Source organism: Stigmatopora argus, chromosome 9 (genome assembly GCF_051989625.1).
Source record: "Stigmatopora argus isolate UIUO_Sarg chromosome 9, RoL_Sarg_1.0, whole genome shotgun sequence".
Taxonomy (NCBI): domain Eukaryota; kingdom Metazoa; phylum Chordata; class Actinopteri; order Syngnathiformes; family Syngnathidae; genus Stigmatopora; species Stigmatopora argus.
Genome location: NC_135395.1, coordinates 7,179,481 through 7,202,472, shown reverse-complemented (window position 1 = coordinate 7,202,472; position 22,992 = coordinate 7,179,481). Strand labels below are relative to the sequence as shown.

The 22,992-nt window shown below is 36.5% G+C and overlaps 4 protein-coding genes across 5 annotated transcripts in view; 2 read left to right on the top strand and 2 right to left on the bottom strand.

The window, feature by feature from the left end:
• Positions 1 to 713, top strand: part of guf1 (GTP binding elongation factor GUF1) — a 58,405-nt gene extending 57,692 nt beyond the window's left edge. Inside the window, exon 23 of one of the 2 annotated variants that reach the window (XR_013303141.1) lies at positions 95 to 713. The gene's annotated coding sequence lies outside the window, so the exon portion shown is untranslated. The remainder of the gene's footprint in view (positions 1 to 94) is intronic. The other variant, XR_013303142.1, reaches the window with a different exon arrangement.
• fnta (farnesyltransferase, CAAX box, subunit alpha) overlaps positions 1 to 8,864 on the bottom strand; it is an 11,568-nt gene extending 2,704 nt beyond the window's left edge. Inside the window, exons 1-8 of the mRNA XM_077608927.1 lie at positions 8,442 to 8,864; positions 8,090 to 8,175; positions 5,635 to 5,749; positions 4,037 to 4,141; positions 3,474 to 3,600; positions 2,115 to 2,263; positions 349 to 411; positions 39 to 225 (exon numbers count right to left, since the gene is read on the bottom strand). Of these exons, the coding sequence (XP_077465053.1) occupies positions 39 to 225; positions 349 to 411; positions 2,115 to 2,263; positions 3,474 to 3,600; positions 4,037 to 4,141; positions 5,635 to 5,749; positions 8,090 to 8,175; positions 8,442 to 8,563 (954 nt within the window). The 5' untranslated portion in view covers positions 8,564 to 8,864. The remainder of the gene's footprint in view (positions 1 to 38; positions 226 to 348; positions 412 to 2,114; positions 2,264 to 3,473; positions 3,601 to 4,036; positions 4,142 to 5,634; positions 5,750 to 8,089; positions 8,176 to 8,441) is intronic.
• Positions 8,865 to 9,421: 557 nt separating this feature from the next.
• aup1 (AUP1 lipid droplet regulating VLDL assembly factor) lies at positions 9,422 to 16,130 on the bottom strand. Its single transcript, XM_077609249.1, has 12 exons — positions 15,784 to 16,130; positions 14,906 to 15,043; positions 14,029 to 14,179; positions 13,277 to 13,464; positions 12,572 to 12,644; positions 12,305 to 12,378; positions 11,517 to 11,583; positions 11,258 to 11,360; positions 11,058 to 11,195; positions 10,117 to 10,250; positions 9,879 to 9,967; positions 9,422 to 9,795 (listed from the first exon to the last, which is right to left on the bottom strand). Exons 1-12 carry the CDS (start codon positions 15,822 to 15,824, stop codon positions 9,750 to 9,752), a joined length of 1,242 nt encoding a protein of 413 aa, XP_077465375.1. The 5' UTR covers positions 15,825 to 16,130; the 3' UTR covers positions 9,422 to 9,749.
• A 977-nt stretch (positions 16,131 to 17,107) lies between these two features.
• ctsf (cathepsin F) lies at positions 17,108 to 22,441 on the top strand. The gene is made up of 14 exons (XM_077609248.1): positions 17,108 to 17,494; positions 18,230 to 18,340; positions 18,504 to 18,585; positions 18,950 to 19,005; positions 19,325 to 19,397; positions 19,532 to 19,645; positions 19,885 to 20,033; positions 20,847 to 20,943; positions 21,021 to 21,101; positions 21,208 to 21,327; positions 21,458 to 21,522; positions 21,611 to 21,701; positions 21,803 to 21,861; positions 21,953 to 22,441. The coding sequence occupies exons 1-14, from the start codon at positions 17,255 to 17,257 to the stop codon at positions 22,025 to 22,027; spliced, it is 1,413 nt and encodes a 470-aa protein (XP_077465374.1). The 5' UTR covers positions 17,108 to 17,254; the 3' UTR covers positions 22,028 to 22,441.
• The last annotated feature ends 551 nt before the right edge of the window (positions 22,442 to 22,992 follow it).

The following is a 22,992-nucleotide window of genomic DNA, read 5'->3' as shown; positions in this document are numbered from 1 at the left end:
GTAAAAACTGAACACGTGAAGACAGTATAATCACTTACTTCTAGTGCTCTTTTTAACGTTTCTTCTTGGTCTATCTCTTTTCCTTTTTGACTAGCATTCTCCAAAGCATCCTCATAACAATCAAAGACAAATGCAAGGAGGTAAGTTGAACAATGTGTCTCCAGGAGGTCTAAGATTTTCCCCAGCAGCCTGGGCTGAGACGATAAACCCTGGTCTTGAAGCATCCTGAAGGAGAGCAACAAAAAAACTGAGTTGAGAGAAAATTGAGGTGTGACAACCGCCGTCGGATTGAAAAGTATCCCAAAATTCAGTCAATTTCTTATTATTTCACAAATCAAAATGTCTTACCCTTTCAAATAGTTCCATGCACTTTCATTGTGTGGGGCCTTTTTGACTTGGGTCAGGCAGTATCTTAAATAAAAAAGCAAAAGGAAGGAAATCTTAATTCATTTACTGACAGTAATTGACATCAAATGCATTTCAACTCGTATTACTGGCATTGAGTGATCACCTTTCACTGAAGTTGATGGAGATGGATGTGTAATCCATTCTGACTAAGTCCAAGTTTTTTTAAAGGGTTAAAAATGAGTAAAACCAAACACATTATTTTATTTATTTTAAATTTTACATTTGAAAAAAATATTTTTCCATTAAAAAAAAAGTGAAAAAATCCCCAAAACACTATATTTTAGATTTAAAAAAAAAAAAAAAATTTAAAGAATCTTTCAACCATTTATTTTACATTTAGAATTGAAAAGCACAAAATATATTTTTTAATTCATATTAAAAGAGGAAGTGGAAAACAGGAAACCTTTTTATTTTTTAGATGTTTAAAATGCTTTTTTTAAAATGCGCATCTTCAATGAATGGCATATTTTTACATTTTTTGATATAAATGTATATCACGCACCGGATTATACAACGCAGACGCTTCTCAGAAAATTGAAGTCTTCAAGTGGCGCATTAAAGTGTGAAAAATACAGTTAAAAAAACAAACTAGAATAAACGTTAAATATTATATTTATATTTTAAAATTTTAATTAACTATAAAAAAATCTTTAAAAAAGTGAAAATAAAAGTAAATATTCTATACATATCTATAACCATTGGAATTCTACCATGAAACATGTAGTTGACAAGTTGATTTATTTTCACGGGGCACACAAAGTGATCTGTCAGGCTGGATTTGGCCCCTGGGCCGCAGCTTTGACACGTTTAACCTATGTTGGGGTTATTCTGGGATATTATTATATATGTTCGCATTAATCATTATATGTATGTGTGGAATATTAATCATTATATGGATATGTGAAACATTAATCATTATAAGTTCAGTATAACGGTTACCGAAGGACACTTCCCCTGCAGCTGGCCCCCCCGAAGACGTTTAATTGTTTTGCCCTATTCCGAGGACTATTGACCTGACGGATCACCCAGTCCCGGGCTCCGAGGACTGCTGATCTGGGTTCGCAATGAAGATCTGTGAAGGACTCTTAAATTGCTTTGACTTGGATTCCGGAGCAGATGGCGATAATCAAATCAACTTCCGAAAATACTCGCATATTGTTTTAAAATAGTGTTGCTCGTTTCACCTTTTATGGAAATTGTTTTGCTTACTTGTGCAAATTCTTACGCAGTTGTTTTTGGTTTCTGACCTTAATTGTTGTTTTGAAGACCTGATTTGCAATTGTTGTTGCAGTTGTTTTTTTTACCTTAATTGTGTTATTCGGGTAGCTTATGCAATTGTTTGAATAAGATAACCTTAATTGTTTTGATCATGTGCGACTAAATGGACAGAAGAGGATGCCTTTCTTTAGAATGATCCGTGACGAGGACGAGCCAGGACCGATTCTCACTTGCAAGTTAACGCTGGATTATGTCTCCGATGTCTTTCCTTTTATTAAAGTAGAGCTACTAATGAACCTATCAAACTAAAATGATTAGGCAAAAGTGGTGGCTACTAAACAAAATAAAATTTAACCTGCAATCATTTTCAAAGCTTGTGCTAATTAGATATTTAATACTAGCTTGTAATTTTAACAGCGTAACATTAGCCATTTAGCAAGTCATAATAAAAATAAAAACTATGATCTGCAGAATTCAGCCAGACTTACTCAATCTCTCGCTCAAGTATGGCTTGGTTGGAAAAGCCAGTGGTGTGCGAAATGACAAAATGTCTCTGGTTCCAGGCGGAATTATTCCTCACATCTTCATCCAAGAGATTCTCGACAAATTCCAGCTCGTTGTCCCACAGCTTGTACTCCTAATAGAGAGAAATGATTAGAGTGCGTGATATGATATCGCATAGAATTCTAGTTTTACTATAAGTTTCTATCAACATTTTATGTCTCTCATCATTATCGTCATAAAGTTGAAATATTTTTTTCAATGCACATATGCTATTGCAGTACATCCAATCGGCCTCAACATGTCCCCCACTCACTCAAAAGTTAGCTAATTAGCTCTCCTTTCCAAATGTATAGGGGAGTAATGCATACAAAAGTATTAAAAATAGCAACACAAAAAATATGCAATTTCTTTCAACATCAATATTAATTAATGTACCATTACAGACTTACTCATTTAATATAAAGCAGTCTTAAAAGTCAAAAGAACAAATAACATGTAGATAATTAGATATCACAACATTTCAGTAAAAATGTGTACGCTGCTGTACTGCTTCTGTTCAGACTGGATAGTTTTAGGTTTTTTACCATTAACATTTGTTGCTGTCAGTTTAATGTAAATTATAAGATAAAGTGAGCGGGGGAGCTGGCATCTGAATATTAAAAGATTTTTTTCCATATCGCAAAGCACTTAAAAAAATAATAAATACAGTACAGCTTAAACTGTCATTGTAAAGTAGAGAAAGAATGGAACACTAGTAATTGGAAGAACTGGAAACCCCCCAGAAATTCATAAAAAAGACAAGAAAACTGATTTGTTGTATGTTTTAAGAAAGTATAAGGCATAATAAAGTATAATAAACATGGAGTTCTTACAAAGCAAATCATTTAAGGTTAGCTATCTTTTATTTTAGCTATATCGTTAATCCCTCGACAGTATTGTCTCGCCTGCCTTATCCTTTTCTGGTAATATATACTGTGTGTAATACACAGGAGGATAATTACATGGCCAGTCTGAACCATTCAGTTTTTCCTCCAATTTTCTTTCAACAAGCCCAGAGGGATTTAGAATACACTAGTATATTTAGTCTTGGCTGTGCTATGTGGTGCTAATCATCCGTAAATTATTGACCAGACAATTGCAGTGATAGTAACTGAAAGACGATAAATTTATGTACATGTTTAATAGTATGTGTGACATTATTATTCTTAGAAAATTAGCCACAGTTGAATTATTTAGTGGTTTTCAATTGATATTGGATTGCTTTCATATTGACAGTGAAAAAGGCTACAATAAAAGGATTAAGTTTATAAAGAAGCCTCTGTAAAAGGAGTTGAACCACCAACCTGGATAACCCACTGTCTGTGTTGCCAGGCGTGATAATTTTTAGCGTCTTGGCTGAGGATATCCGCAATGAACTCCAGCTCCTCTGAGGGATCGTTCAACCACTCGACCACTAGGCGTCTGTGATGCCTATTAGATGGACAAGCTAGCTTTTAGAATCTACATAGAATGTGTAGTTTTCAGAATCAAAAATATGAAATAAAATTAATAAATGATATGGATATTAGGCATGCCCCGATACTGATTTTTTTGGCTTTTGATCCAATACGATTTTTTTCAAGATATGGATTTGCCGATACTGATGGAGTAAAAATAATGGAAAAAAATAATAGGACGAGGCGGCCTGGCGACCGAATGGTTAGCACGTCATGCTCAAATTTCTGAAAATTAGATAATAAAGTTCGATACTGCAAAAATAGCTGTGTCAGGCCCCGCCGATACCAATACTGAGTTTCAGATTGGGACATGACTAGTGGATTTATACATATTTTACCACAAACAAATGTTCCATTGAACCAATACATTTCTCTGTCTATGTTTTTTTTACCTGCACTTAGCCACTCACCAAACCTGGTAATTTTTCGGTTGATCCTCAATGATGGCTGTAATGTACCTCATTTCTTCCCTCAAGTCTTTGGACAGTGCTTGGAGTAATACTCGCCTGTAGTGCCTACATGTTGAAACACAACAATACACCACAGTAAAACCCATCAAAATTATATACATGCAAATACAGTAATCCCTCGATTATCACGACTTCACTTATCGCGAATTCACTACTTTGCAATTTTGTTCTGCTATTGATTATTAAATACATTTTTTTAATTAATAAATGTGACCCTACTTCACGATATTTCGATAATGCGGCCATGTCTGGTCTACAGTAACCGCGATATTCAAGGGATTACTCTGTGTATTTTGGAAAGAGTTTATTATTAGTGGGCGTCACCTTCAGAAAACAATCACACAGAGTAAAAAAGGTTAAGAGATTATCCAATACAGTGGTACCTCAACCTACGATGAGCTCGTGGTACGACGAAAACTTTGATCGAATAATTCCCCAGCGATGCTATCAAAATTTCGAGATGCGACCAAGCCAGGTGGCCATGACATGAGACTCTTTATCATTGTAGCGCATTGTCTTTTTTGCCGCATCTCTTTCGTGTATAACAGATATCTACGAACACTGAACGATTTATTCAGACGAGTTTCGATCAGGAAACGCACAACGCCCGTGTGCAGGCAAAAAGAGGGCTTTCTGGGTAATGAAGTATACTCGTGCACACAACACCGATAGGCAATGGCACCCTTTCTCAGAATAAAACTTCATTACCCACAATCAATACGTAGGTAAGCTCAGCTATTGCATTTCCTGGTATTCTTTCCTTAGCCTTAGCTCCCGCAATCGCTCATTCAAGCCTACTTCTCGTTGGCAAGTGGTCGTGCGTTATCCTATTGTGAGGACATTTGTGTGCATCATTTTCGGAATATTTTGAAGGAAATACAACAGCAAACAGCCCATCGATAGCGAACGTGAGGGTGGAGGCGTGGCAAACCGCTAACACGGAAAACGAAGGTAAAAAAAGATTAAAACAAAATTAGAATTCAGTTTTGTGTAAAGTTACATTAAACGTATGTATGAGTGTGTCTGTATATATTAATACAAGTTAATTTAAATTTGTTCGTTCGTTTACGAGTGCCGTAGATAAAGTCCCCCTGAACACCCCCTCTCCGCCTCCGTGTATGTCGCTGTCTCTACCCTCTGCCAAATGTGTCTAATTTTACTTCTATTAAACACATTTTATTACTATTAAACCACTAGTTATGTGTTACTTTGTTAATAGATGGTGAATTAGAACAAATAAAACATTTTTTTCCAATCCAATGTATCCTGTTTTTGGTGTTTTTTCAGAGGGTTGGAACAAGTTAATTTGTTTTTAGTTCATTTCAATGGGAAACGTCCGCTCGAGTTACGAAAAGCTCGACATACGATCTCAGTCCCGGAACGGATTAAGATCGCATGTCAAGGTACCACTGTATATAGATTAGTAATAGCCTTCATTAAAAAAAAATCATATTTACAAATTAATGCGATGCAAAAAATACTTTGAAACCTATTTGCAATAAAATGAAAATCCAATACAGATGAAAAATTGCACTTACCACACCGAGTAATTTGCAGCATTCAGCTCAATAGCATCTGCTGTCAAGGCAAAAGCTCGTTCGCTCTTCTCGTCATTCTTCAACAAGGCACGGAAATAGTCAAAAACATCAGCAACTGTTAGAATGGAAAAAAAAGATACTGTCTTAAAAAGTTAGACACATTAATAGATTTTGTTCAGATTGCTTATTGTTATAACGCCAGCCATTTATTTCCGATACAGTTTGTCATTATTAAAAGGCTATAGACATTTAAAGTTTTTAGTAATTGTGGGAGTTCTTTTGCTTTGAGGAAAGTTACTATTCACACCATATTTAAACATAGTAAAAAATATTGAACTTTGTTTGGTCCAAAGCTCTAAATATGTCTACCATTTATTTTGACAGATTTCAATTATGTACTTGGTATCTTTTTTGCTCTTGAATTTATTTTTTTATTATACAATGGTGTTTCCTTTCCAAATATAAAGGGAAACAATACATTAACCCCAGTAATAATATTGAAGATAAAGATAAAGTGGCGAACAAGAGGCTCTCGAGCCACATGCGGCCCAGCCAAAATGTCTCTTTGCTTCTTAACATATTTTGTATATGCTGTGGCTCTTTGCCTCGTTTCATGTTTCCTTATTTTTATTCTCTCTTAGAACACGCTTAAATTCATCAATGTCCATTAAAAACAAATAATGAATTATACTTAAAAAGTAATTTGGCAGATTGGATTTTTTCATGCTGCTTCTGACGTAAGAGACCGCCAATCATTTCCGCGGGTTACGTCTAATGCGTCGAGGGTTCGAATCCCAGGTGGGTGAGGAGTTTCATGTTCTCCCCGGGCTTGCATGGGTTTTCTCTGGATATTCCGGTTTCCTCCCACATCCCAAAAACATGCAGCGTAGGCTGGTTGAACATTAAATCAGCGGTCCCCAACCTTTTTCTCTTTTCTCGTGAACCGGCTAGTGGGGAGGGCGACAACTTAAGACAAAATTGTGTGGGGGTGGGGCACTAATGACGCCCATACCACAAAACTATTTTTTTTAAAAAGTCCCAAGCATAATCGCAATTATTTATTATTACTATAGCAACTTTTCTCATTTCAAGTAAGAGGGTGAGATTGAAAACGTAAATATTTATTACCGTATTTACTCGCATATAAGATGCCTCCACATATAAGCCACACACTTAAAATTGCCTTAAAATTGTTGAATTTTATAATTTCTCACATATAAGCCACCCCCTGATAGACAATTTTCACCTCCATAGTCATGGTTTTAATAGGGAGTACAAATGTGTTACTTTGAAAGGAAAATCTTGAGAAAAATTATCGCACGTGGTATATCTCAAATACTGTATGAGTCCAAAGCACATGATTCAGGTCAATATCATGAGGAAGTTAATAAATGCAAAATAACAAATAATTCAAAATGAAAAAAGAAAGTCTATCTTGATTAAATTTTTCTTACCAGAATTTAAGATGTTGTGGCAGCCAAATTGCTTCTTATGTCGAAATATCTAGATTTTTTTTATGCTTCATATTACTGCAGTAGTTGTCACTTTCGAACAAGAAATAAAAAGAAAAAAATAAAGCGGAATTTTGTTTTATTTCATAATCACAAATGTACAATTTCCTTTCAAAAAGGAAGTAACGTAAGCACAACCAGAAAGTGTGTCCGTACCGGTATAGTGTTCACCAAGTCTCTGGGTGCAATAATAGCATGAGATGCACATTACGCAGGTATCAAGGCTGATATTTTAACAATTGACCGCAAGAACTTCGATCAGCCTCAAATACTATTGGGATGTGCTGACATGGTAAACACTAAGAACACGTGTCAAGGCTACTCGCATCTGGCCACTCAGACCACGCTTATAATTGTGGTGGGCTGGCGACGCCTTGAGCGAGCGGTGGCAAGGACAAGTGAGGTTTTTTTTCTTTAATTTCATTCATAGATGTTAAAATAAATTTTGTTTAGCATATTATCTGTTTATCTTTTCTCTATTTTGAAATAAATTACAGTATCGGCCGCATTGTTTTGCGTCATGGGTTATGGGGTTTCGTCTTTGTCACCTTACAGTTTCGTGCATATCGTCTTTTAATGCGCATTTAAGCTGCACCCTAGATTCAGCCATCCCTTTTTTGTCTGACAAATGCGGCTTATATGCGAGTAAATACAGTACTCTGACGGACCAGCACCAGGTGGCTCGCAGACCGGTTCCAGTCCTCGGACCGGTGGTTGGAGACCACTCCTCTAACTTGTCTCTAGCTATGAGTATGAGCATAAATGGTTGGCCGTCTCCTTGTGCCCTGCGATTGGCTGGCCACCAATTCAGGGTGTCACCTACCTGTTGCCCGTAATTAGCTGGGATAGGCTCCAGCCCCCCCCCCTGTGACTTGCGAGAAATATGAATGAATGTATTTTTGATAACTTGAGTGTCCTGTTGAAGAAAATGCTAAAGAACTTACACTTCTCTGAATACGCAATCTGGACAACAGGGTTCGGTCCATCATCTTGCGGAACCGGCTCCAAATCAGCCCACTCCTTCCGGTCTCTGAAATCCAGAACCACAAAACTTGCCAATTTCTTAAATGAAAATGCGTGATTTATTAAAGAATATCACAGCTGAGGGTGGAACATGTTGTAAAAACGAGCAGCGAGGGGCAAAAACACCGCGATTGTGTATATTACATGATACTCTGTAACAGAATAGTGGGGCTCTAATTTTAATCGTGCCTTTCGTCCCCCAAAAGTAGACTTTGTGGTTTCATTGCAGTCCAACTAAATGTAACGGAATGTATTTCGGTAAATGAAAAATACCTGTAAAACATATATCGATGGCCGACAAAGTCATCGTCAACGTAGTCTCCAACCTCTTTAATGGACGTGTGATCGTCCTTAAATGTGACGGCATCGTTGGATATAGCTTCCATTCCCGACATTGCTAGTTTGTTAGCCTTATATCGAAAACCATAGATATCACATATGTAAAAGGCTAGATGTCTGATGTCTGCTGTGAGCCAATGTGGGCAAGCGTTGTCACTTACCACACATTTTACGTCGAAGCCGTGAGTTTAAAAAATACCATTACTATAGTCAGTGGAGGATGTACTTTGAAAAAGATATAAAATTCCCGATTTTCAAACAGCTGTTTTTTCCACAAACTTCGGAGGTACATTAAATTAGGCGAATAGTTCAGAATTCTTTTCAAAATCCAGGATGAATTATAGCCAGGTTAATACAATTTATTATAAAGCAAACCTTTTTTAAATGGGTGAATAATTCAGCGAGTATTTTAGTGGGGGAAATCACCATTACCTTCCAATGATAGGTGTCTGCTTCTCAAATACGCTGCGAATTCGCGTTTAAACATTGCAACCTTAAATATATGATATCTATGATGAAAACGCTAGGGAAGGAAAGACAAGAGCGCAACTTCCGGTTTTAACGATAGATGCGTTAAGGTTCAATGGGAGATTTGGCCTCTGCAGAAAATTATTAATTTGTTAAATACTAGTAATTTATTCAATGGAATTTTACGTGTATCATGTTTTAGCTTTGTCATAGAATGACATTAATATGCCTTATAGTTGTAGTTTGCACATACTAGTTATCCATCACCCTTCTGACTGCAGGTTTTAGTCTATAATTATAGTTACTAACAATACTCCGCAGCTTGAATGGCATATTGAGTAAAATGAACAGACTGCTATATCAACTATAGAGTAAATTTAATCTCTTTTTTTATATAATCTAAATAATGAAGCCTAAAACATAACATACACTCAGCAGTTGTGAAGTAATTCCGCCAAAAAGGTCAAACTGAACTTTATTTGTAATTGACACCTCTGAACATTATAAAAATAAATAGATGATTCACAGTCAGTGGATCTTAATACAAAGTGTTATCAAAATTATGCATCAGCAAGATGAAGAATCAAACACATGCATTAATCATCTTTTCACCAATTTATACTGTAAATGGTGAGATCACTTAATGACCTTTCTTGCAAGTCATATTTCCAACACCATCACCAGCTGATTTAATATAAAATCATCTTTGCAGCTAGACATACATTGAATGATTCATTCTTTCTTTCTTGAGAATGATGACTTGACCTAAATTCCTCAGTGGCCGTCTCCTTGATTCAATCCATGTTTTTCAATGTAGCGTCTGAAAAGAAAATATGTAGGGCAACAAAATACACTCTAATGGCAATTAAAAAGCTAATGTAATCATATTGTAGGAAATCATACCTTCTTGCAAAATTATAGAGCGCATCTTTTCTCTCTTGAAGAGACAAATGCCTGTCAGCTGGCGATTTGCCGAAAGAATTTGCAACAGGCTGTAGAAAAGACAACACAGAATTAGATTGCATCGAGATTTTCTTTTTTTAATTTAATGAAATGTGTGAGAACTACAGCGGCTGTGATGCAACTCCTAACACAAATTCTATCTGAATTTCAACTTTAGGAATGATATCCAAAATAAAACCTTTATGGTGTGAGCAGAATCGGAAGAATAAGAGCTGCTCACTGACGCCCCAAAGAGCGACATTTCACTATCCTCTGTATCATCCTTATTTTCCAGCAGGTTTGTTATGGTCACGTTCACACAATTTGTTTTGCCTGTAAAATATTCAAAAGGCAAATTTCAGATTTACTACACAAGCATAACTTGTTACAATGACTATGGTACTTCTACTTACAAAATTAATTGTTTCCAGAACTTGTTTCGTAACTTGGATTTTTCGAATGTAGACCAGTATTTTAAAAGTACATTCTCTAATTCGTTCCATGGTGGTAAAAAATAAAAATAAAAAATACCAACTAAACCCTTTAAAAATGACCAGAGTCCCGATTTGTATGAAAGATGAGAAACACAAGAGACAAAATTATTTTTAAAAATAATTAACTAATAATGTATTAAAATGAATAACAAACATGCAAAAACATTTTCTATTCGTAAAGGAGCACAAGTGTAAGGAGGAAGCTAACGTTAGGTAACAGGCAAAGCACACAAACACGCACATATAAATCTAAACAACTTAGCATTAAATAGAGCTTACAAAATCGGTAATTGATGGATAACAAGGGCCCCTTCTGCATTCCATTCACACCAGTAATTTTAAATCAAGAACAAACTTGTTTTAACCACACTCGGAAAAAAAAACATGGTGTTGTTGTTGGGAGACATCCAATGGGAGGCCAGCAGTGTAGGGAGATTGTCAAGAAGGACACAATGCAATGGTGACAATTTCAAAATAAAATAACAGATACAGGAAATGTATTTACATTTTGGAGGATTTTGTAACTTCGATCTTGTTTTCGTATATTGGAACAGTAATTTGCATATACTATAAGGTTTTTATAAACTGAAAATTTTGTATGTAGAGGTACCACTGTAAAACAAAAAACATTAAAATAATCTCATACCCAAGTCCTTTGTGATGACATTCAGCGGGACGTGAGGCAGTACGTCTTTTACCTGCTGGGCCATTTTAACAATCCTACGTTCGTCAGTTCCCAAACCCTGCACCACAAAACCTAGACCCATAGAACCGGGTCTTATGCCTAAATTGACAAATAGACAACACTGTGAGGTTTGTTTGCCTCCATGTGATTAATGTACATACCTGTAGATGTTTGTGGCAGGGCATGTCGTTTTCTTTTAATGTGCTCCACTTTGTCAGCTTTAGTTATTTTTGTGGAGACCAAGCCAAGTTCGCAGGCAAGTAACTGCAAGGATAAAATTTCATAATCACAGTTTAGTTGGCATGAAACCATAGATCAGCGAGTGATTCAGCATTTAGGCAGTTGCTGGGCAAAGCACAGAAAGCACGCTGTGTATTTCTTTGAATGGACTTTCCAAAATTACTAGTAGCTTTATTTTACCTCCTGGACTTTGTTGGCAAACTCCTGGGAGGATTCACCATCTTGTCGGGAAACAGCAGGCAGCCAACTGAAGAAAGAAAGGGGGGATATTTCAGATTTACAGATGACAATCTCCCCCCCAAAATATAGTATTTATATTGTATGTATGTATAAATATTTTCATATAGTCAGGTCGAAAAAGTACTAGGTTTAGTGGCTCACATTTTTAGTCTAATCTAATCGTCATCCAATTTCAAGATCATTTTGAGCAGCCATAGATTTCCTTGCTAGTGAATAATTGAAAAATAAAATAAAAATCGTTAAAGAAGGAGAGCCGATAACTAAAAATAAACTTTATACTTGGATTACAAAGCTTTTCCAGGACAGATCTGATGACAATGTCTGCTTCTATTAATGTAAGATGGGCTCAACCTGTATTACCCCAAAAAGTTGGATGAACATTTAGTACAAAGATGTTTAAAATGCTTAGCTTAGACAAGTCTTGTAAACAGAACAATAAAGAATAACGGCAGTTTAACTGTATTATTGTCCCAAGACTCGGAATATGACCATCAAATCAATCATTGTTGGAAACTTTACTTTAAACTGTTAGAAACTCCTTGTGAAAAAAAAAATTCTTCTTTGGTGAATTAATTTAGGGCGATAGGCGTCCAATCAATTTGACGTAGTTCAAATGGACAGGATGCCTGCCAGGCACAAACACATCTCATTAAAAAATACATATTGTACAGATTATGCTGGTTAAACCAAAATGCAAGAGGAAAAAAATGACACAAAATATTTAGTACCTTACATGATACACTGTAAATGGAGAAAAAAAAGTCCATAACAGCTCTTTCAGCCAACTGGTCTCAGGTGTGTTCTGCAGAATAAAACCAAACAAAATAAGAATTACATTGTTGAGTTAAAAAAAAAAAACAATTTCGTCGTAACTAACTGACTAGGGAAATTTTATTTTTGAGCACACTCGTATCAAAATAATGACTCATCAAAATCACAATAAGGTTTTATCTATTCATCTCTGCACTTTCCTAAATACCAAAAAAATATATTACCAAAGCAATCAGCGGTCTAGCAACCCTCAAGGCCACAGGCTGAATTGAATCTGTCAGAGAAAATGGCCAGGAACTGGAAAGGAAAAAATATAAATACATTAGTTTGAGTGTTTATCTGAGATCAAATGGTGACCGTTTTAGCTGAAAAAAAGATATTTGTGCCAAAAAAAGTGTTTGTGTTCTAATCCCTAAACAATGATAAAAAACGAGGGGAGCCTTTAACCCAAATTTTTGCAGTGCAAAAATCTCAAAACCCACCACCAACTATACATTTTCTCATTTAAAACTGTGTCACCTATATTTACAATATGAAGTCAATATCATCAAAATCTTAACAAGAATTTAAAAAAAATTGTACACTGACTAAGTCGCCAAAAAGTTGAAGTCGGCAGATCGCAAACAACTTCCTGTTGACATGATGTAAAAATAAGTAATGTACCGATTATATTCTCGTAATTTCATGACTTTTTCTCCCCAGAATATTTCAATCTCTTAATATTACGCAAAAAGCAGTTTTGTGGTCACACAGACTATACATCGCTAAAAGTTGAAGCCTGTGAAATCAAACACCTTCCGGTTCACATTACATTAAAAACAAGCAACAAAATGACTTTAATATCGTAATATTACAATTTTTCTCTCGGAATATTCCAATGTATGACTTCTTGACAGGCAGTGGTTTGAAAACACTGCTCCTGCACTTACCAAAATTTAAGAAGGCCAGCTCGTCCATTTGTAGTGTCTTCTTCAGGGAGCAGAAGTAACGGTGAGGCACCCTCGGTGGAACAGTACCTCTGAAGAGACTCTCCTATCGCGCCTCTGCCAAGTGTCGAGTGGACTTCCATGAAACCTCTGGCCCAGCACATAAAACCGGTGGAGCCCTGAAACTGGGGCTAATGATCCAGAAAGCATAGAGAAGGAAGAGTAGAAAATGTAAACATGTAAGCAAGTGGAGGTAATCAGGTGTGAGTGTGGCCTTTTAAATTGAACTCAGCTTTCCTACAATTGTGATTAGTCACAGTTATTTTGTGATGTAACAAAGGGGGCAATTACTTTTTCACAGAGGGCCAGACAAGTTTGTATTTTTTTCTGCCTTAGTAAATAAAATCATCATTTAGAAACTGCATTTTCTATTCCCATGGGTTGTCTAAGTGTCATACTGAATTTGGTTTGATGATCTGAAACCTGTGTGTGATAAATATTTAAAAAACACAGAAATCAGGAAGGGGCAAATACTTTTTCATGGCACTGTATAAGTGAATATCCCTACTACTTGTTATGGGTCGGCCCGAATATAAGACGATCCAGATTATAAAACGACCTCCTCTTTTTTAAGACTCAAATTTGAAAAAATACTTTTTGAACACCAAATTATATATAGTATATTCTTACATATGAGGAATATCCTATCTTCCACAGGACATTTAATAACAAGCAGAGAATGAAAAGTGACTTACAGTGGAGCAGGGGGTCAAGAGGTTGATTATGTTGTGATCAAACTCTGTCACATGATTGCAAATGTAAAGTTTTGTATTTTTGTCTCTAGATTGAGGATTTTGCTGCCTCACATGCATTCCCAAAACAGAACACATAATCCTCACAATGAATCTGAAAGGACAAAGAAAGAGAAAAATGACATTTGAATTTGTTCTGTTGTACCTCTACTTATGAATGTTTCAACATGCAAAATTTTCAGGTTACAATATCCTTTGATCTGTAAATTATTGTTCCAAGATTGTGGAATGATTTATGCGAATTAAAGGTATATGCCTCTACTTACAAAAATACAAATTACAAAAAAAACTTCTGGAACCAATGAATTACCACTGTAATTTGTCACACATTCCAGGGTTTCACTCAGAAAACTTGTAATGCCTGGCGGTAATGTTCACCAACGGATCAACATGATTTTGAAATTAATAAATATTTTAAGTTTGGAGGAATGTTTAAATTATTACTATCAATGTCATTATTTTCCATATATTCCCAATACTTAAATGTATAGCCTCTACAGTACTAATACACAAACAAAAAACAATAAAATAAAAAGTATAAATTGTTAAAACCTAATTTTATAAAAACCCATTGCTAATCAAGTTTTTTAAGTATAGTGCAAGTATAGGTATAGAGCTGATACAGGTTTGTTCCCATATCCATCATACCATGTCATCATTGTGCCTTCAACACTACCACCAGACTGATAAAATGAGGTTAAAATCTGATACTTTCTTTACATGCATTGTTTTAGCAGGAGAGTAGCAAGAAAACCCTGATACACCAGGTTTATAAAGAACTTGGGAAAACCCTGCATACTTGTGTGGAAGATGTACCCACCTTCTTAGAAAGCTTTCTGGCAGTGCACAGCTGACCAAAAATACATGGACACCAATAAAAATCCGTAATAACATCAAACAAATGCCGACTGGAAAGTAAATGATCAGCGAAAGGAGGACAAGTGTATCTTTGGGTAACCTGTGCAAAGGAAATAGAAACAGTGAAGGTTAAAATCGTTGAATTTTACAATTTCTCACATATAAGCCCGCCCCCTGATTCACAATTTTCACCTCCGTATTCATGGTTTTAATAGGGGGTATAAATAGGTTACTTTGAAGGGAAAATCTTGAGAAAAATCATCGCACGTGGTATTTCTGAGATACTGTATGAATCAAAAGCACATTATTAGGGTAAATATCATCAGGAATTAATTCATCCAGTAATGGTTGTTTTCTTACCGCAAAACAGAAAATAACCAACGAATAGTAAATGTTAATTTGCTGGTGAAAAAGAGTATACGCTGTCTTGTGCGCATATACGCCGTAACCTTGATTCTGTCTTTTTTTTTTTTTGTGACAAATACGTATTATATGCGAGAAAATAATGATATAAAAATGTTCATGTAATTAATAGAACATTACATTGACAATTGGCTACTACGTTATGAATTGATCTTTCACTTCAGCCTGTTTCAGTTTGCAGCTTTTACTTTCGACACGTAGCACTGTTTCCAATAGGTTTCACTAGAGGAAATAATATTACTTTGAACAATCTCAATAACAAAAAAAACGTAAGAACTCTTCGCGAATAGATTGGGAACATACAAAGCAAAGACAATACCACGACGGAGGCAATTAGTAGTATTATCATTTATTACAAATATTTGGGACGTAATGTGGCGGCTAGCATTACATAAGAGATATCCTTCAATGACTTACCGGCGAAAGTCAATCATATCGTCAATAAGAGGAGTCTCCATGTTTGGCAAATGGAAGCCTAACTCAACAGACCACTGCTATAAAAACAAGCCAATCCTAATTCTCCCTAATAATACATCAGGCATCACGTTCACAACTGCGAACGTGCCATTCGAGGGCACACGGGAAACTAACCTAGCTGAAAAGTTATTGTTCACGCGAGGATGTGACGAAATTTAAACAGAAACGTTTTGATTAAACCCCCCTAATTGCAAGTTTACGAGTTAGGCTCAGCTAGCTTAATATTCAGTTCTGTTAGCAGTGCTACTGAACATTCGCTCCAATTGGTCAAATCATTTCCGGGAAAAGTCCTGCAAAAATAAAAGGAGCAGGGACCAAGTAAAAAAAAAAGACCATTTAAAAATAATACGACATCTAAAATATTGTAAAATAGTAGTACTTGTCTCTCGCGTGACGCAACAATTCAAAATTTTATTTGGGCGATGGAAAATAAATGTATTTTTGTACAATATCTCATAAAAATAAGACTCCAAATTAGTATTTGTATCAATCCGACATCAAATACGAGTCTTTATGCGGTAGAATTTAATTAACTTGTTCTCTTTACAGACTTTAATTATCTGTTTTACTTTGACCACACGGTAACTATTTAAAGATACAATTTACAACACACACTAATAAAACACATCTACAACACTTTAGAACAATGTCGTTGGGATTCTTTATGGAAAGTTTGTGGGTGCACAAATTGGTGAATTATGCTTGGCCTTATACCGAAAAAAAATACATTTTGTAGCTACGTGTTTGGCAAATAATTTACATACTAAAAAATGCGTGAGGTAAACAGGAAGTTGGGCAAACCGGAAAGTCCACCGTGCAATAGCTTTCGTTTTAAACAACCATAACTCTTCTTTCCGTGGGTGAATTTAAGTAAGAAAAAAACAGTCGTATATAAATAACATTGTTATAAATTGTGTATTTTGACCAAAAAAATGCATAATTTGTTTGTGAATTATGCTTGGCCTTATGCCGAAAGAAAATACATTTTGTGGCTACGTGTTTGGCAAATAATTTACTAAAAATGCGTGAGGTAAACAGGAAGTTGGGCAAACCGGAAAATCCACCGTGCAATAGCTTTCGTTTTAAACAACCATAACTCTTCCTTCCGTGGGTGAATTTAAGTAAGAAAAATACAGTCGTATATAAATACCATTGTTATTAATTGTGTATTTTGACAAAAAAAATCATAATTTGTTCAAAAACTAAAAATATATAGTTATCTAACGTGTAGGGTTCTTGAATACAGATACGTACACCTCTTACGCTGATGCTTTTAGCTCCTCCCACATGGACGCCCCAGATTTGTTTGGCAACAACATTTTATTTTGGCAGGAAGACGAGCCGTCCGCCTTAAAACTGTAAGCACATTCAAAGCACGTCCTCTTTGTTTTTAAAACTCAAAGGAAACGACATGGCGATGGGGTGTCGGGCCCTTGTCTGTGTGGCTTTGGCCGCTATCCTCAGCTCCGTGCTGGGACTCGGAGAGGACATGGACCGGCCTATGTTCGGTCCTCCGGGCTCAGCCATCCAACTGAGGGAGACCGACCCCGGTTTGAGGAAGGCTCTGCAGTTCGCTCAGGAGCGCTACAATTTGGGCTCCAACGCGATGCACCTCCGCAAAGTCAGCAAAGTCATCTCTGCCAACAAACAGGTAGAGTTAATAGATTAATAACCTTTCATAACTACGCAATGGAAATCATTGATCTTCAGTGTAACGTTGAAAGGAAAACAAATGTCTAAAAATAATTCTAAACTCTCGGATTTAGGCCATCATTAGCCTTTCCGGCCTTATGAGTTTTCGTTTTGGTTAACCGGAAATAGTTTAGCTAACTGCCGGGCTTTTGACAAACTATTGCATTTTGTCTTGCTGGGATCACGTGGATCGGATCAAGTTTAACAACAGAGAAGGTTCCAGCTGGAGTTTGTCAACAGGAAAACCATAGTTCACCAGTATAAAAGTGGAACTAGTATTTGGGTAAATTTTAAAATGAAGAAAAATGCACTATGAGATTAAAACTGTATGTTTTCAGACAGTCACTATTATAGGGAGATAGAATTGTATCACTATTCTGAATTTCAATTACAATTTCGAGCTTGAAATTGTTGTTTTATGACAAATATAAATGATAGCAATAAAAATTGAAGACATAAAATCATTTATCAGGTAAGTTTTAATCCTAATTGTTCAAGCACTGTGTTGCTGTACGTTTTCATCCAGAAAATATGTAATTAAACATTTGTTTTACTGTATTTTTTCTCCATGTGACTCTAATATTCCTTCATACAAGCTCATATCAGATGTCACTATAATTAACGAGGAAAATATTAATAAATAAAATTGACTTCATTTGTTAAATTAAACCAAATACTACGTTCTTCTTTCTAGGTGGTCAAGGGTATCCGCTACACTATTACAGTGGAGATGAGTAATACTCAGTGCAAGAAATCTTCCATGCTTCGGACATGCGACTTCTATCCAGAGTTACAACAACTTAAGGTAGGCTATCTCTTTATTGACAACAAGCAAAAAATAGCTCAGCAGCATGCACATTGAACAACTTCCCTTGTTTCACTACCCCCTAGGAGCTATTTTAGAGGAAGCAGCTTGCAGACATTCTTAAAGCACATCACGTCCTAACATTTTGTTTTCTTTTTGCTAGACAGAGATTTGTCTGTTTGAAATCTGGGACATACCATGGCAGGCAAAGTCCACTTTACTCAAACAAAAGTGCCAACCAAAGGGTAAGTAACAGTAGTTGTTTGTAATCCATTAATTCATTTTGTCTGCATTTATCAAGCTCTTGGTAGAGCTTTATACATCAGGAAGATGGGATGTGATGTTTACTTCTATTCATGATTACAGTCTTCCCTTGATTATTATTATTAAGTTCATAAAAATGGGGAAATCCACGCTGATACTCATAAGTGGAAGCCACTCTTGCTACTAGGACTCAGCAGTGAAGGGGGAAAAAGTTATAATAGGGGTGACCCTACTTTACGATTTTTCGATTATCGCGGCCATGTCTGGTCTAAATGAACCACGGTATTCAAGGGATTACTGTATTTATTAATAGCTATTTATTGACTTGCCTTTTTGTCTTATCAGCTGTATCTGGAAAAACAACCACAGTTGACAACACTTCCCCAGACCAGTTTGTGGAGGTAAATAAATGTCATGCTTAAATCACATGACAGTTTATCCACTAAGCACAGAACAATAGTACTTTTAATTATCTTTTTCTTTTGGTATGTTGTTCCAATCAAGTTGAACGTAAAGATAAGATTTGCCTTGAAACTAAGTTTAATAGTAAAGCAAAGCATATTCTTCATTGCAAGCAAATATATAATATTATGAAACTAATAATAATGAGCAAAATTTAATAGTAATGCAAAGCATATTCTTCATTGCAAGCAAATATAAAATAATAATATGAAATTAAATCCTGACATTAGTCATGTGTGTTTGCATTTTCTTTGTCAGGAGTCTGTAGAGCTTCTGGGCCTTTTCAAAGACTTCATGGTTAAATACAATAAGGTCTATAACACACAAGAGGGTGAGTATTTACATATGTTACATTGATATTTCTTATTTGACTGTATACCCATATAGTTGGGATTTCTTGTAAACAGTTTATTGTTTGGACACAGACTATGACGATAACTTATTTTATTATTATTGTGTATTTAGAGACCGACCGCCGCTTGCAAATCTTTCATGAGAACGTTAAGATTGCTGCAAGAATACAGTCTTTGGATCAAGGATCTGCAGAGTATGGCATCACCAAGTTCAGCGATCTTACTGGTGTGTACAGTTCTTTATAAGCCTGGCGGGCTGGCAGGGTTTTCTCACATCATGCTCTTCATTTTTAAATTCCTGTCTACTTAATATTTTTATTTTTATGGATTTTTTGCCCCCTCAAAACATGGTTGGCTACTAATGGGCTTCCCTATCACCGGGCTTTGCAAGTTTTATGATGGAAAACCTACTGAAAGATTGTTTCTAGAGACAAAATAACAAAGGTTTTTTATCTGCCCTGGCAGAGGACGAGTTTCGCTCCACGTACCTGAACCCACTGCTGAGCCAGTGGACTCTTCAGCGGCCAATGAAATTGGCCTCCTCTGCCCGAAATTCCGCCCCGGAGAGCTGGGATTGGAGGGAACATGGCGCTGTTAACCCTGTAAAAAACCAGGTACTACATCAGGAAGAGTTGTATAAACTCTTAAAGAGACCGTGTGCGGTCGATTGGTCGCCGGTCTTTTGGTCGCCGGTCTTTTGGTCGCCCCGACCGCGACAACGGGCGACCAAAAGACCGGCGACCAAAAGACCGGCGACCAAAAGACCGGCGACCAAAAGACCGGCGACCAAAAGACCGACGACCAAAAGACCGACGACCAAAAGACCGACGACAAAACAAGGTAAAACAACACGGTCTACGCATCAATAAAAGCCAACAATGGCCATGAGCAGTTTCACTGAGCCGACGTGTGAGTGTATAAGAGTTTGTATGTACATGCGTTGTCCCTTTAAGAAAGTACGTCAGTCAGGGTCTTAACAAGTTCTCCAACAAAAAACAATAAAAGTCCGGGAAATTTGGAGCTTTTCTTTAGCCTAATAATTACTAGGGCATTAAGTATGACTAAATAGTAATTCGCAGTTTGTATTTAGGGAATTTGAGCAACGATTTAAATGTTAATTATCACTTACCTTCCGGGCGACCAAAAGACCAGCGATCAAAGGATCGGCGACCAAAAGTCCGGCGACCAATCGACCGTGTACCAAAGAGACAGTGGTCACTTTTTTAAAATGTGACTTAGTTTAACTCATTCACTACCAGTAAAAGAGCCAAATTGAAATAGACAATGTGAATGACATTTTCAAAGGTATCGAGAGGAAAAAAATCGTAGTTCGTGCATTGAAGGGTTGAAAATAAGTGACTCATTAGATCTGATTAATTTAGCGTCACCTAGTACATTGTGTTCATTTGCATGTGTGTGTCTTTTAGGGTATGTGTGGATCTTGCTGGGCGTTTTCTGTCATCGGTAACATCGAGGGGCAGTGGTTCCTGAAAAATGGAACTTTAGAGTCGTTATCTGAACAAGGCGAGTTTGCTAGCTCAAGGTTACATGGAAGGAATTCAAAGCATAATCTAGCAAATGTGTTCATTCGTTGGTTCCAGAACTAGTCGACTGTGACGGACTGGACCAGGCATGCAGAGGCGGGTTGCCGTCAAATGCTTACGAGGCGATTGAGAATCTTGGTAAGCGTGGGTTAATTGCTTCTGCTTGGAGGTTGAGGTTTGTACTGGAACAATTTATGAAGTCGCCAGTGTGTTAAATGATGTCCCTGTTGAATGTGTGGCGCAGGCGGTCTGGAGCTGGAGAGCGATTACTCCTACTCAGGTCGTAAACAGAAGTGCGACTTCACTAGCAGGAAGGTGGCGGCTTACATCAATAGCTCGGTGGAGTTGTCCAAAGATGAGAATGGTAAAACAAAACAAAAAAACTGCCAGCAAAATGTCAAACTTTAATGGATTACAATTCATTTTTCGACAGATTTTAACTTGTGAAATGTCTATTTTGCGTGTCGGGTTGATTTCAATTTACTCCTCCACAGAAATCGCAGCTTGGTTGGCTGAAAACGGCCCCGTCTCCGTCGCGCTGAATGCGTTTGCCATGCAGGTAAAGAAAAAAATCGGCGTGTACTTGAAATGAAAGGAAGGCAAAGTGATGAGGAGTCAATATTTCTTTTGTTTGTATTCTCGTCTAGTTTTATAGGAGGGGTGTATCTCACCCCTTTAAAATCTTCTGTAATCCTTGGATGATAGACCATGCGGTGCTTCTTGTTGGATATGGTGATCGTGAGTACATCTGTAGTCACATATTGACTTTAAAGAGGCTTTAAAGTATTAAGTGGATTTTCTGGACCAATGTGAACTGAGTATTTTATTGCTCTTTTCAGGCAAGGGAGTTCCATTTTGGGCCATTAAAAACAGCTGGGGGGAGGATTATGGAGAGCAGGTAAGATAAACGGAAGGTAGATAGGATCCATCTGTCAGTCTTTGTATGATGACAAATAAACTTGATTTAATACTGTTTTTTTCTCATATAGGGTTACTACTATCTATACAGAGGCTCCAATACATGTGGAATCAACAGGATGGCTTCGTCTGCTGTTGTCAACTAAATACATTGAAATGCACTTTCTTGCTCTCCTGCACAGAGATTAAATTTCATACTGTGATGGCTCACCTTCATTCCCACACTCTCATCTTCCTCATTTTGCTGTTAAACCATAGTATTGTTGCACCAAATACATACTAGAGGTACTGTTACTAACATCAAAATCATGTATTGTGAATTTTAAAGCTTTTAATTTCCAAGCAAGTATTGAATTTTAGGTAGTTCTGTTTGACAGTAAGTCTTTAAGAGACACGAATTTGAATTTATTCAGCCTATTGTGTTGTGAATTTTACAGTTTTGTTACTATTGGCTGAGGCTTGTTGGCTTTCATTTGGGTGGATTACCTAATTTCTTTGCTCTTCTGTAACTCGTTGGAAACTGATGTGAAATGAATTAAAGTGGAGTTGAAACAAATTGACGATAATTGTTGTTGTTATTTGAATAATATGGTTTATATGGTGACGTTTTCTGCAAAGGGTGAAAGAAAATACGGATACATTTAGGTGAATGGGACAAAAGTACCAGAGTAATGGATTTGAAAGGAACAACAAATTGTACTGATTCAATTGCTGATGTTCTGTTTCAAAAGCTTAGTACAAAGAGTAAAATAAATATTTTCAAAAATGAAAGTCTTGAAAAAATGTTAATTCCAGGAATAAGATACTGAACAGTATTCAACTTGGTACTCAGTTAAAATGTTAATTCCAGGAATAATGTACTGTGCAGTATTCCATTTTGGTACTCAGTTACTTCCCAACACTGCTAATGTTAACTTTTAATGCAAAAGCTACATGATAAGGTTGTCTAAGTCAACACATGGAATAGACACAAGATGTTTTTTCGGGATAAAACTTAATTCGTCGATTTTTATATGTAGGTATTTTGTTGTTGTTTGCAAGGGAATTATATTGACTGTAGTGTATACTCCGAATTGGTAGGTGGCAATGTTGCGCCAAAACGCATGTAGTG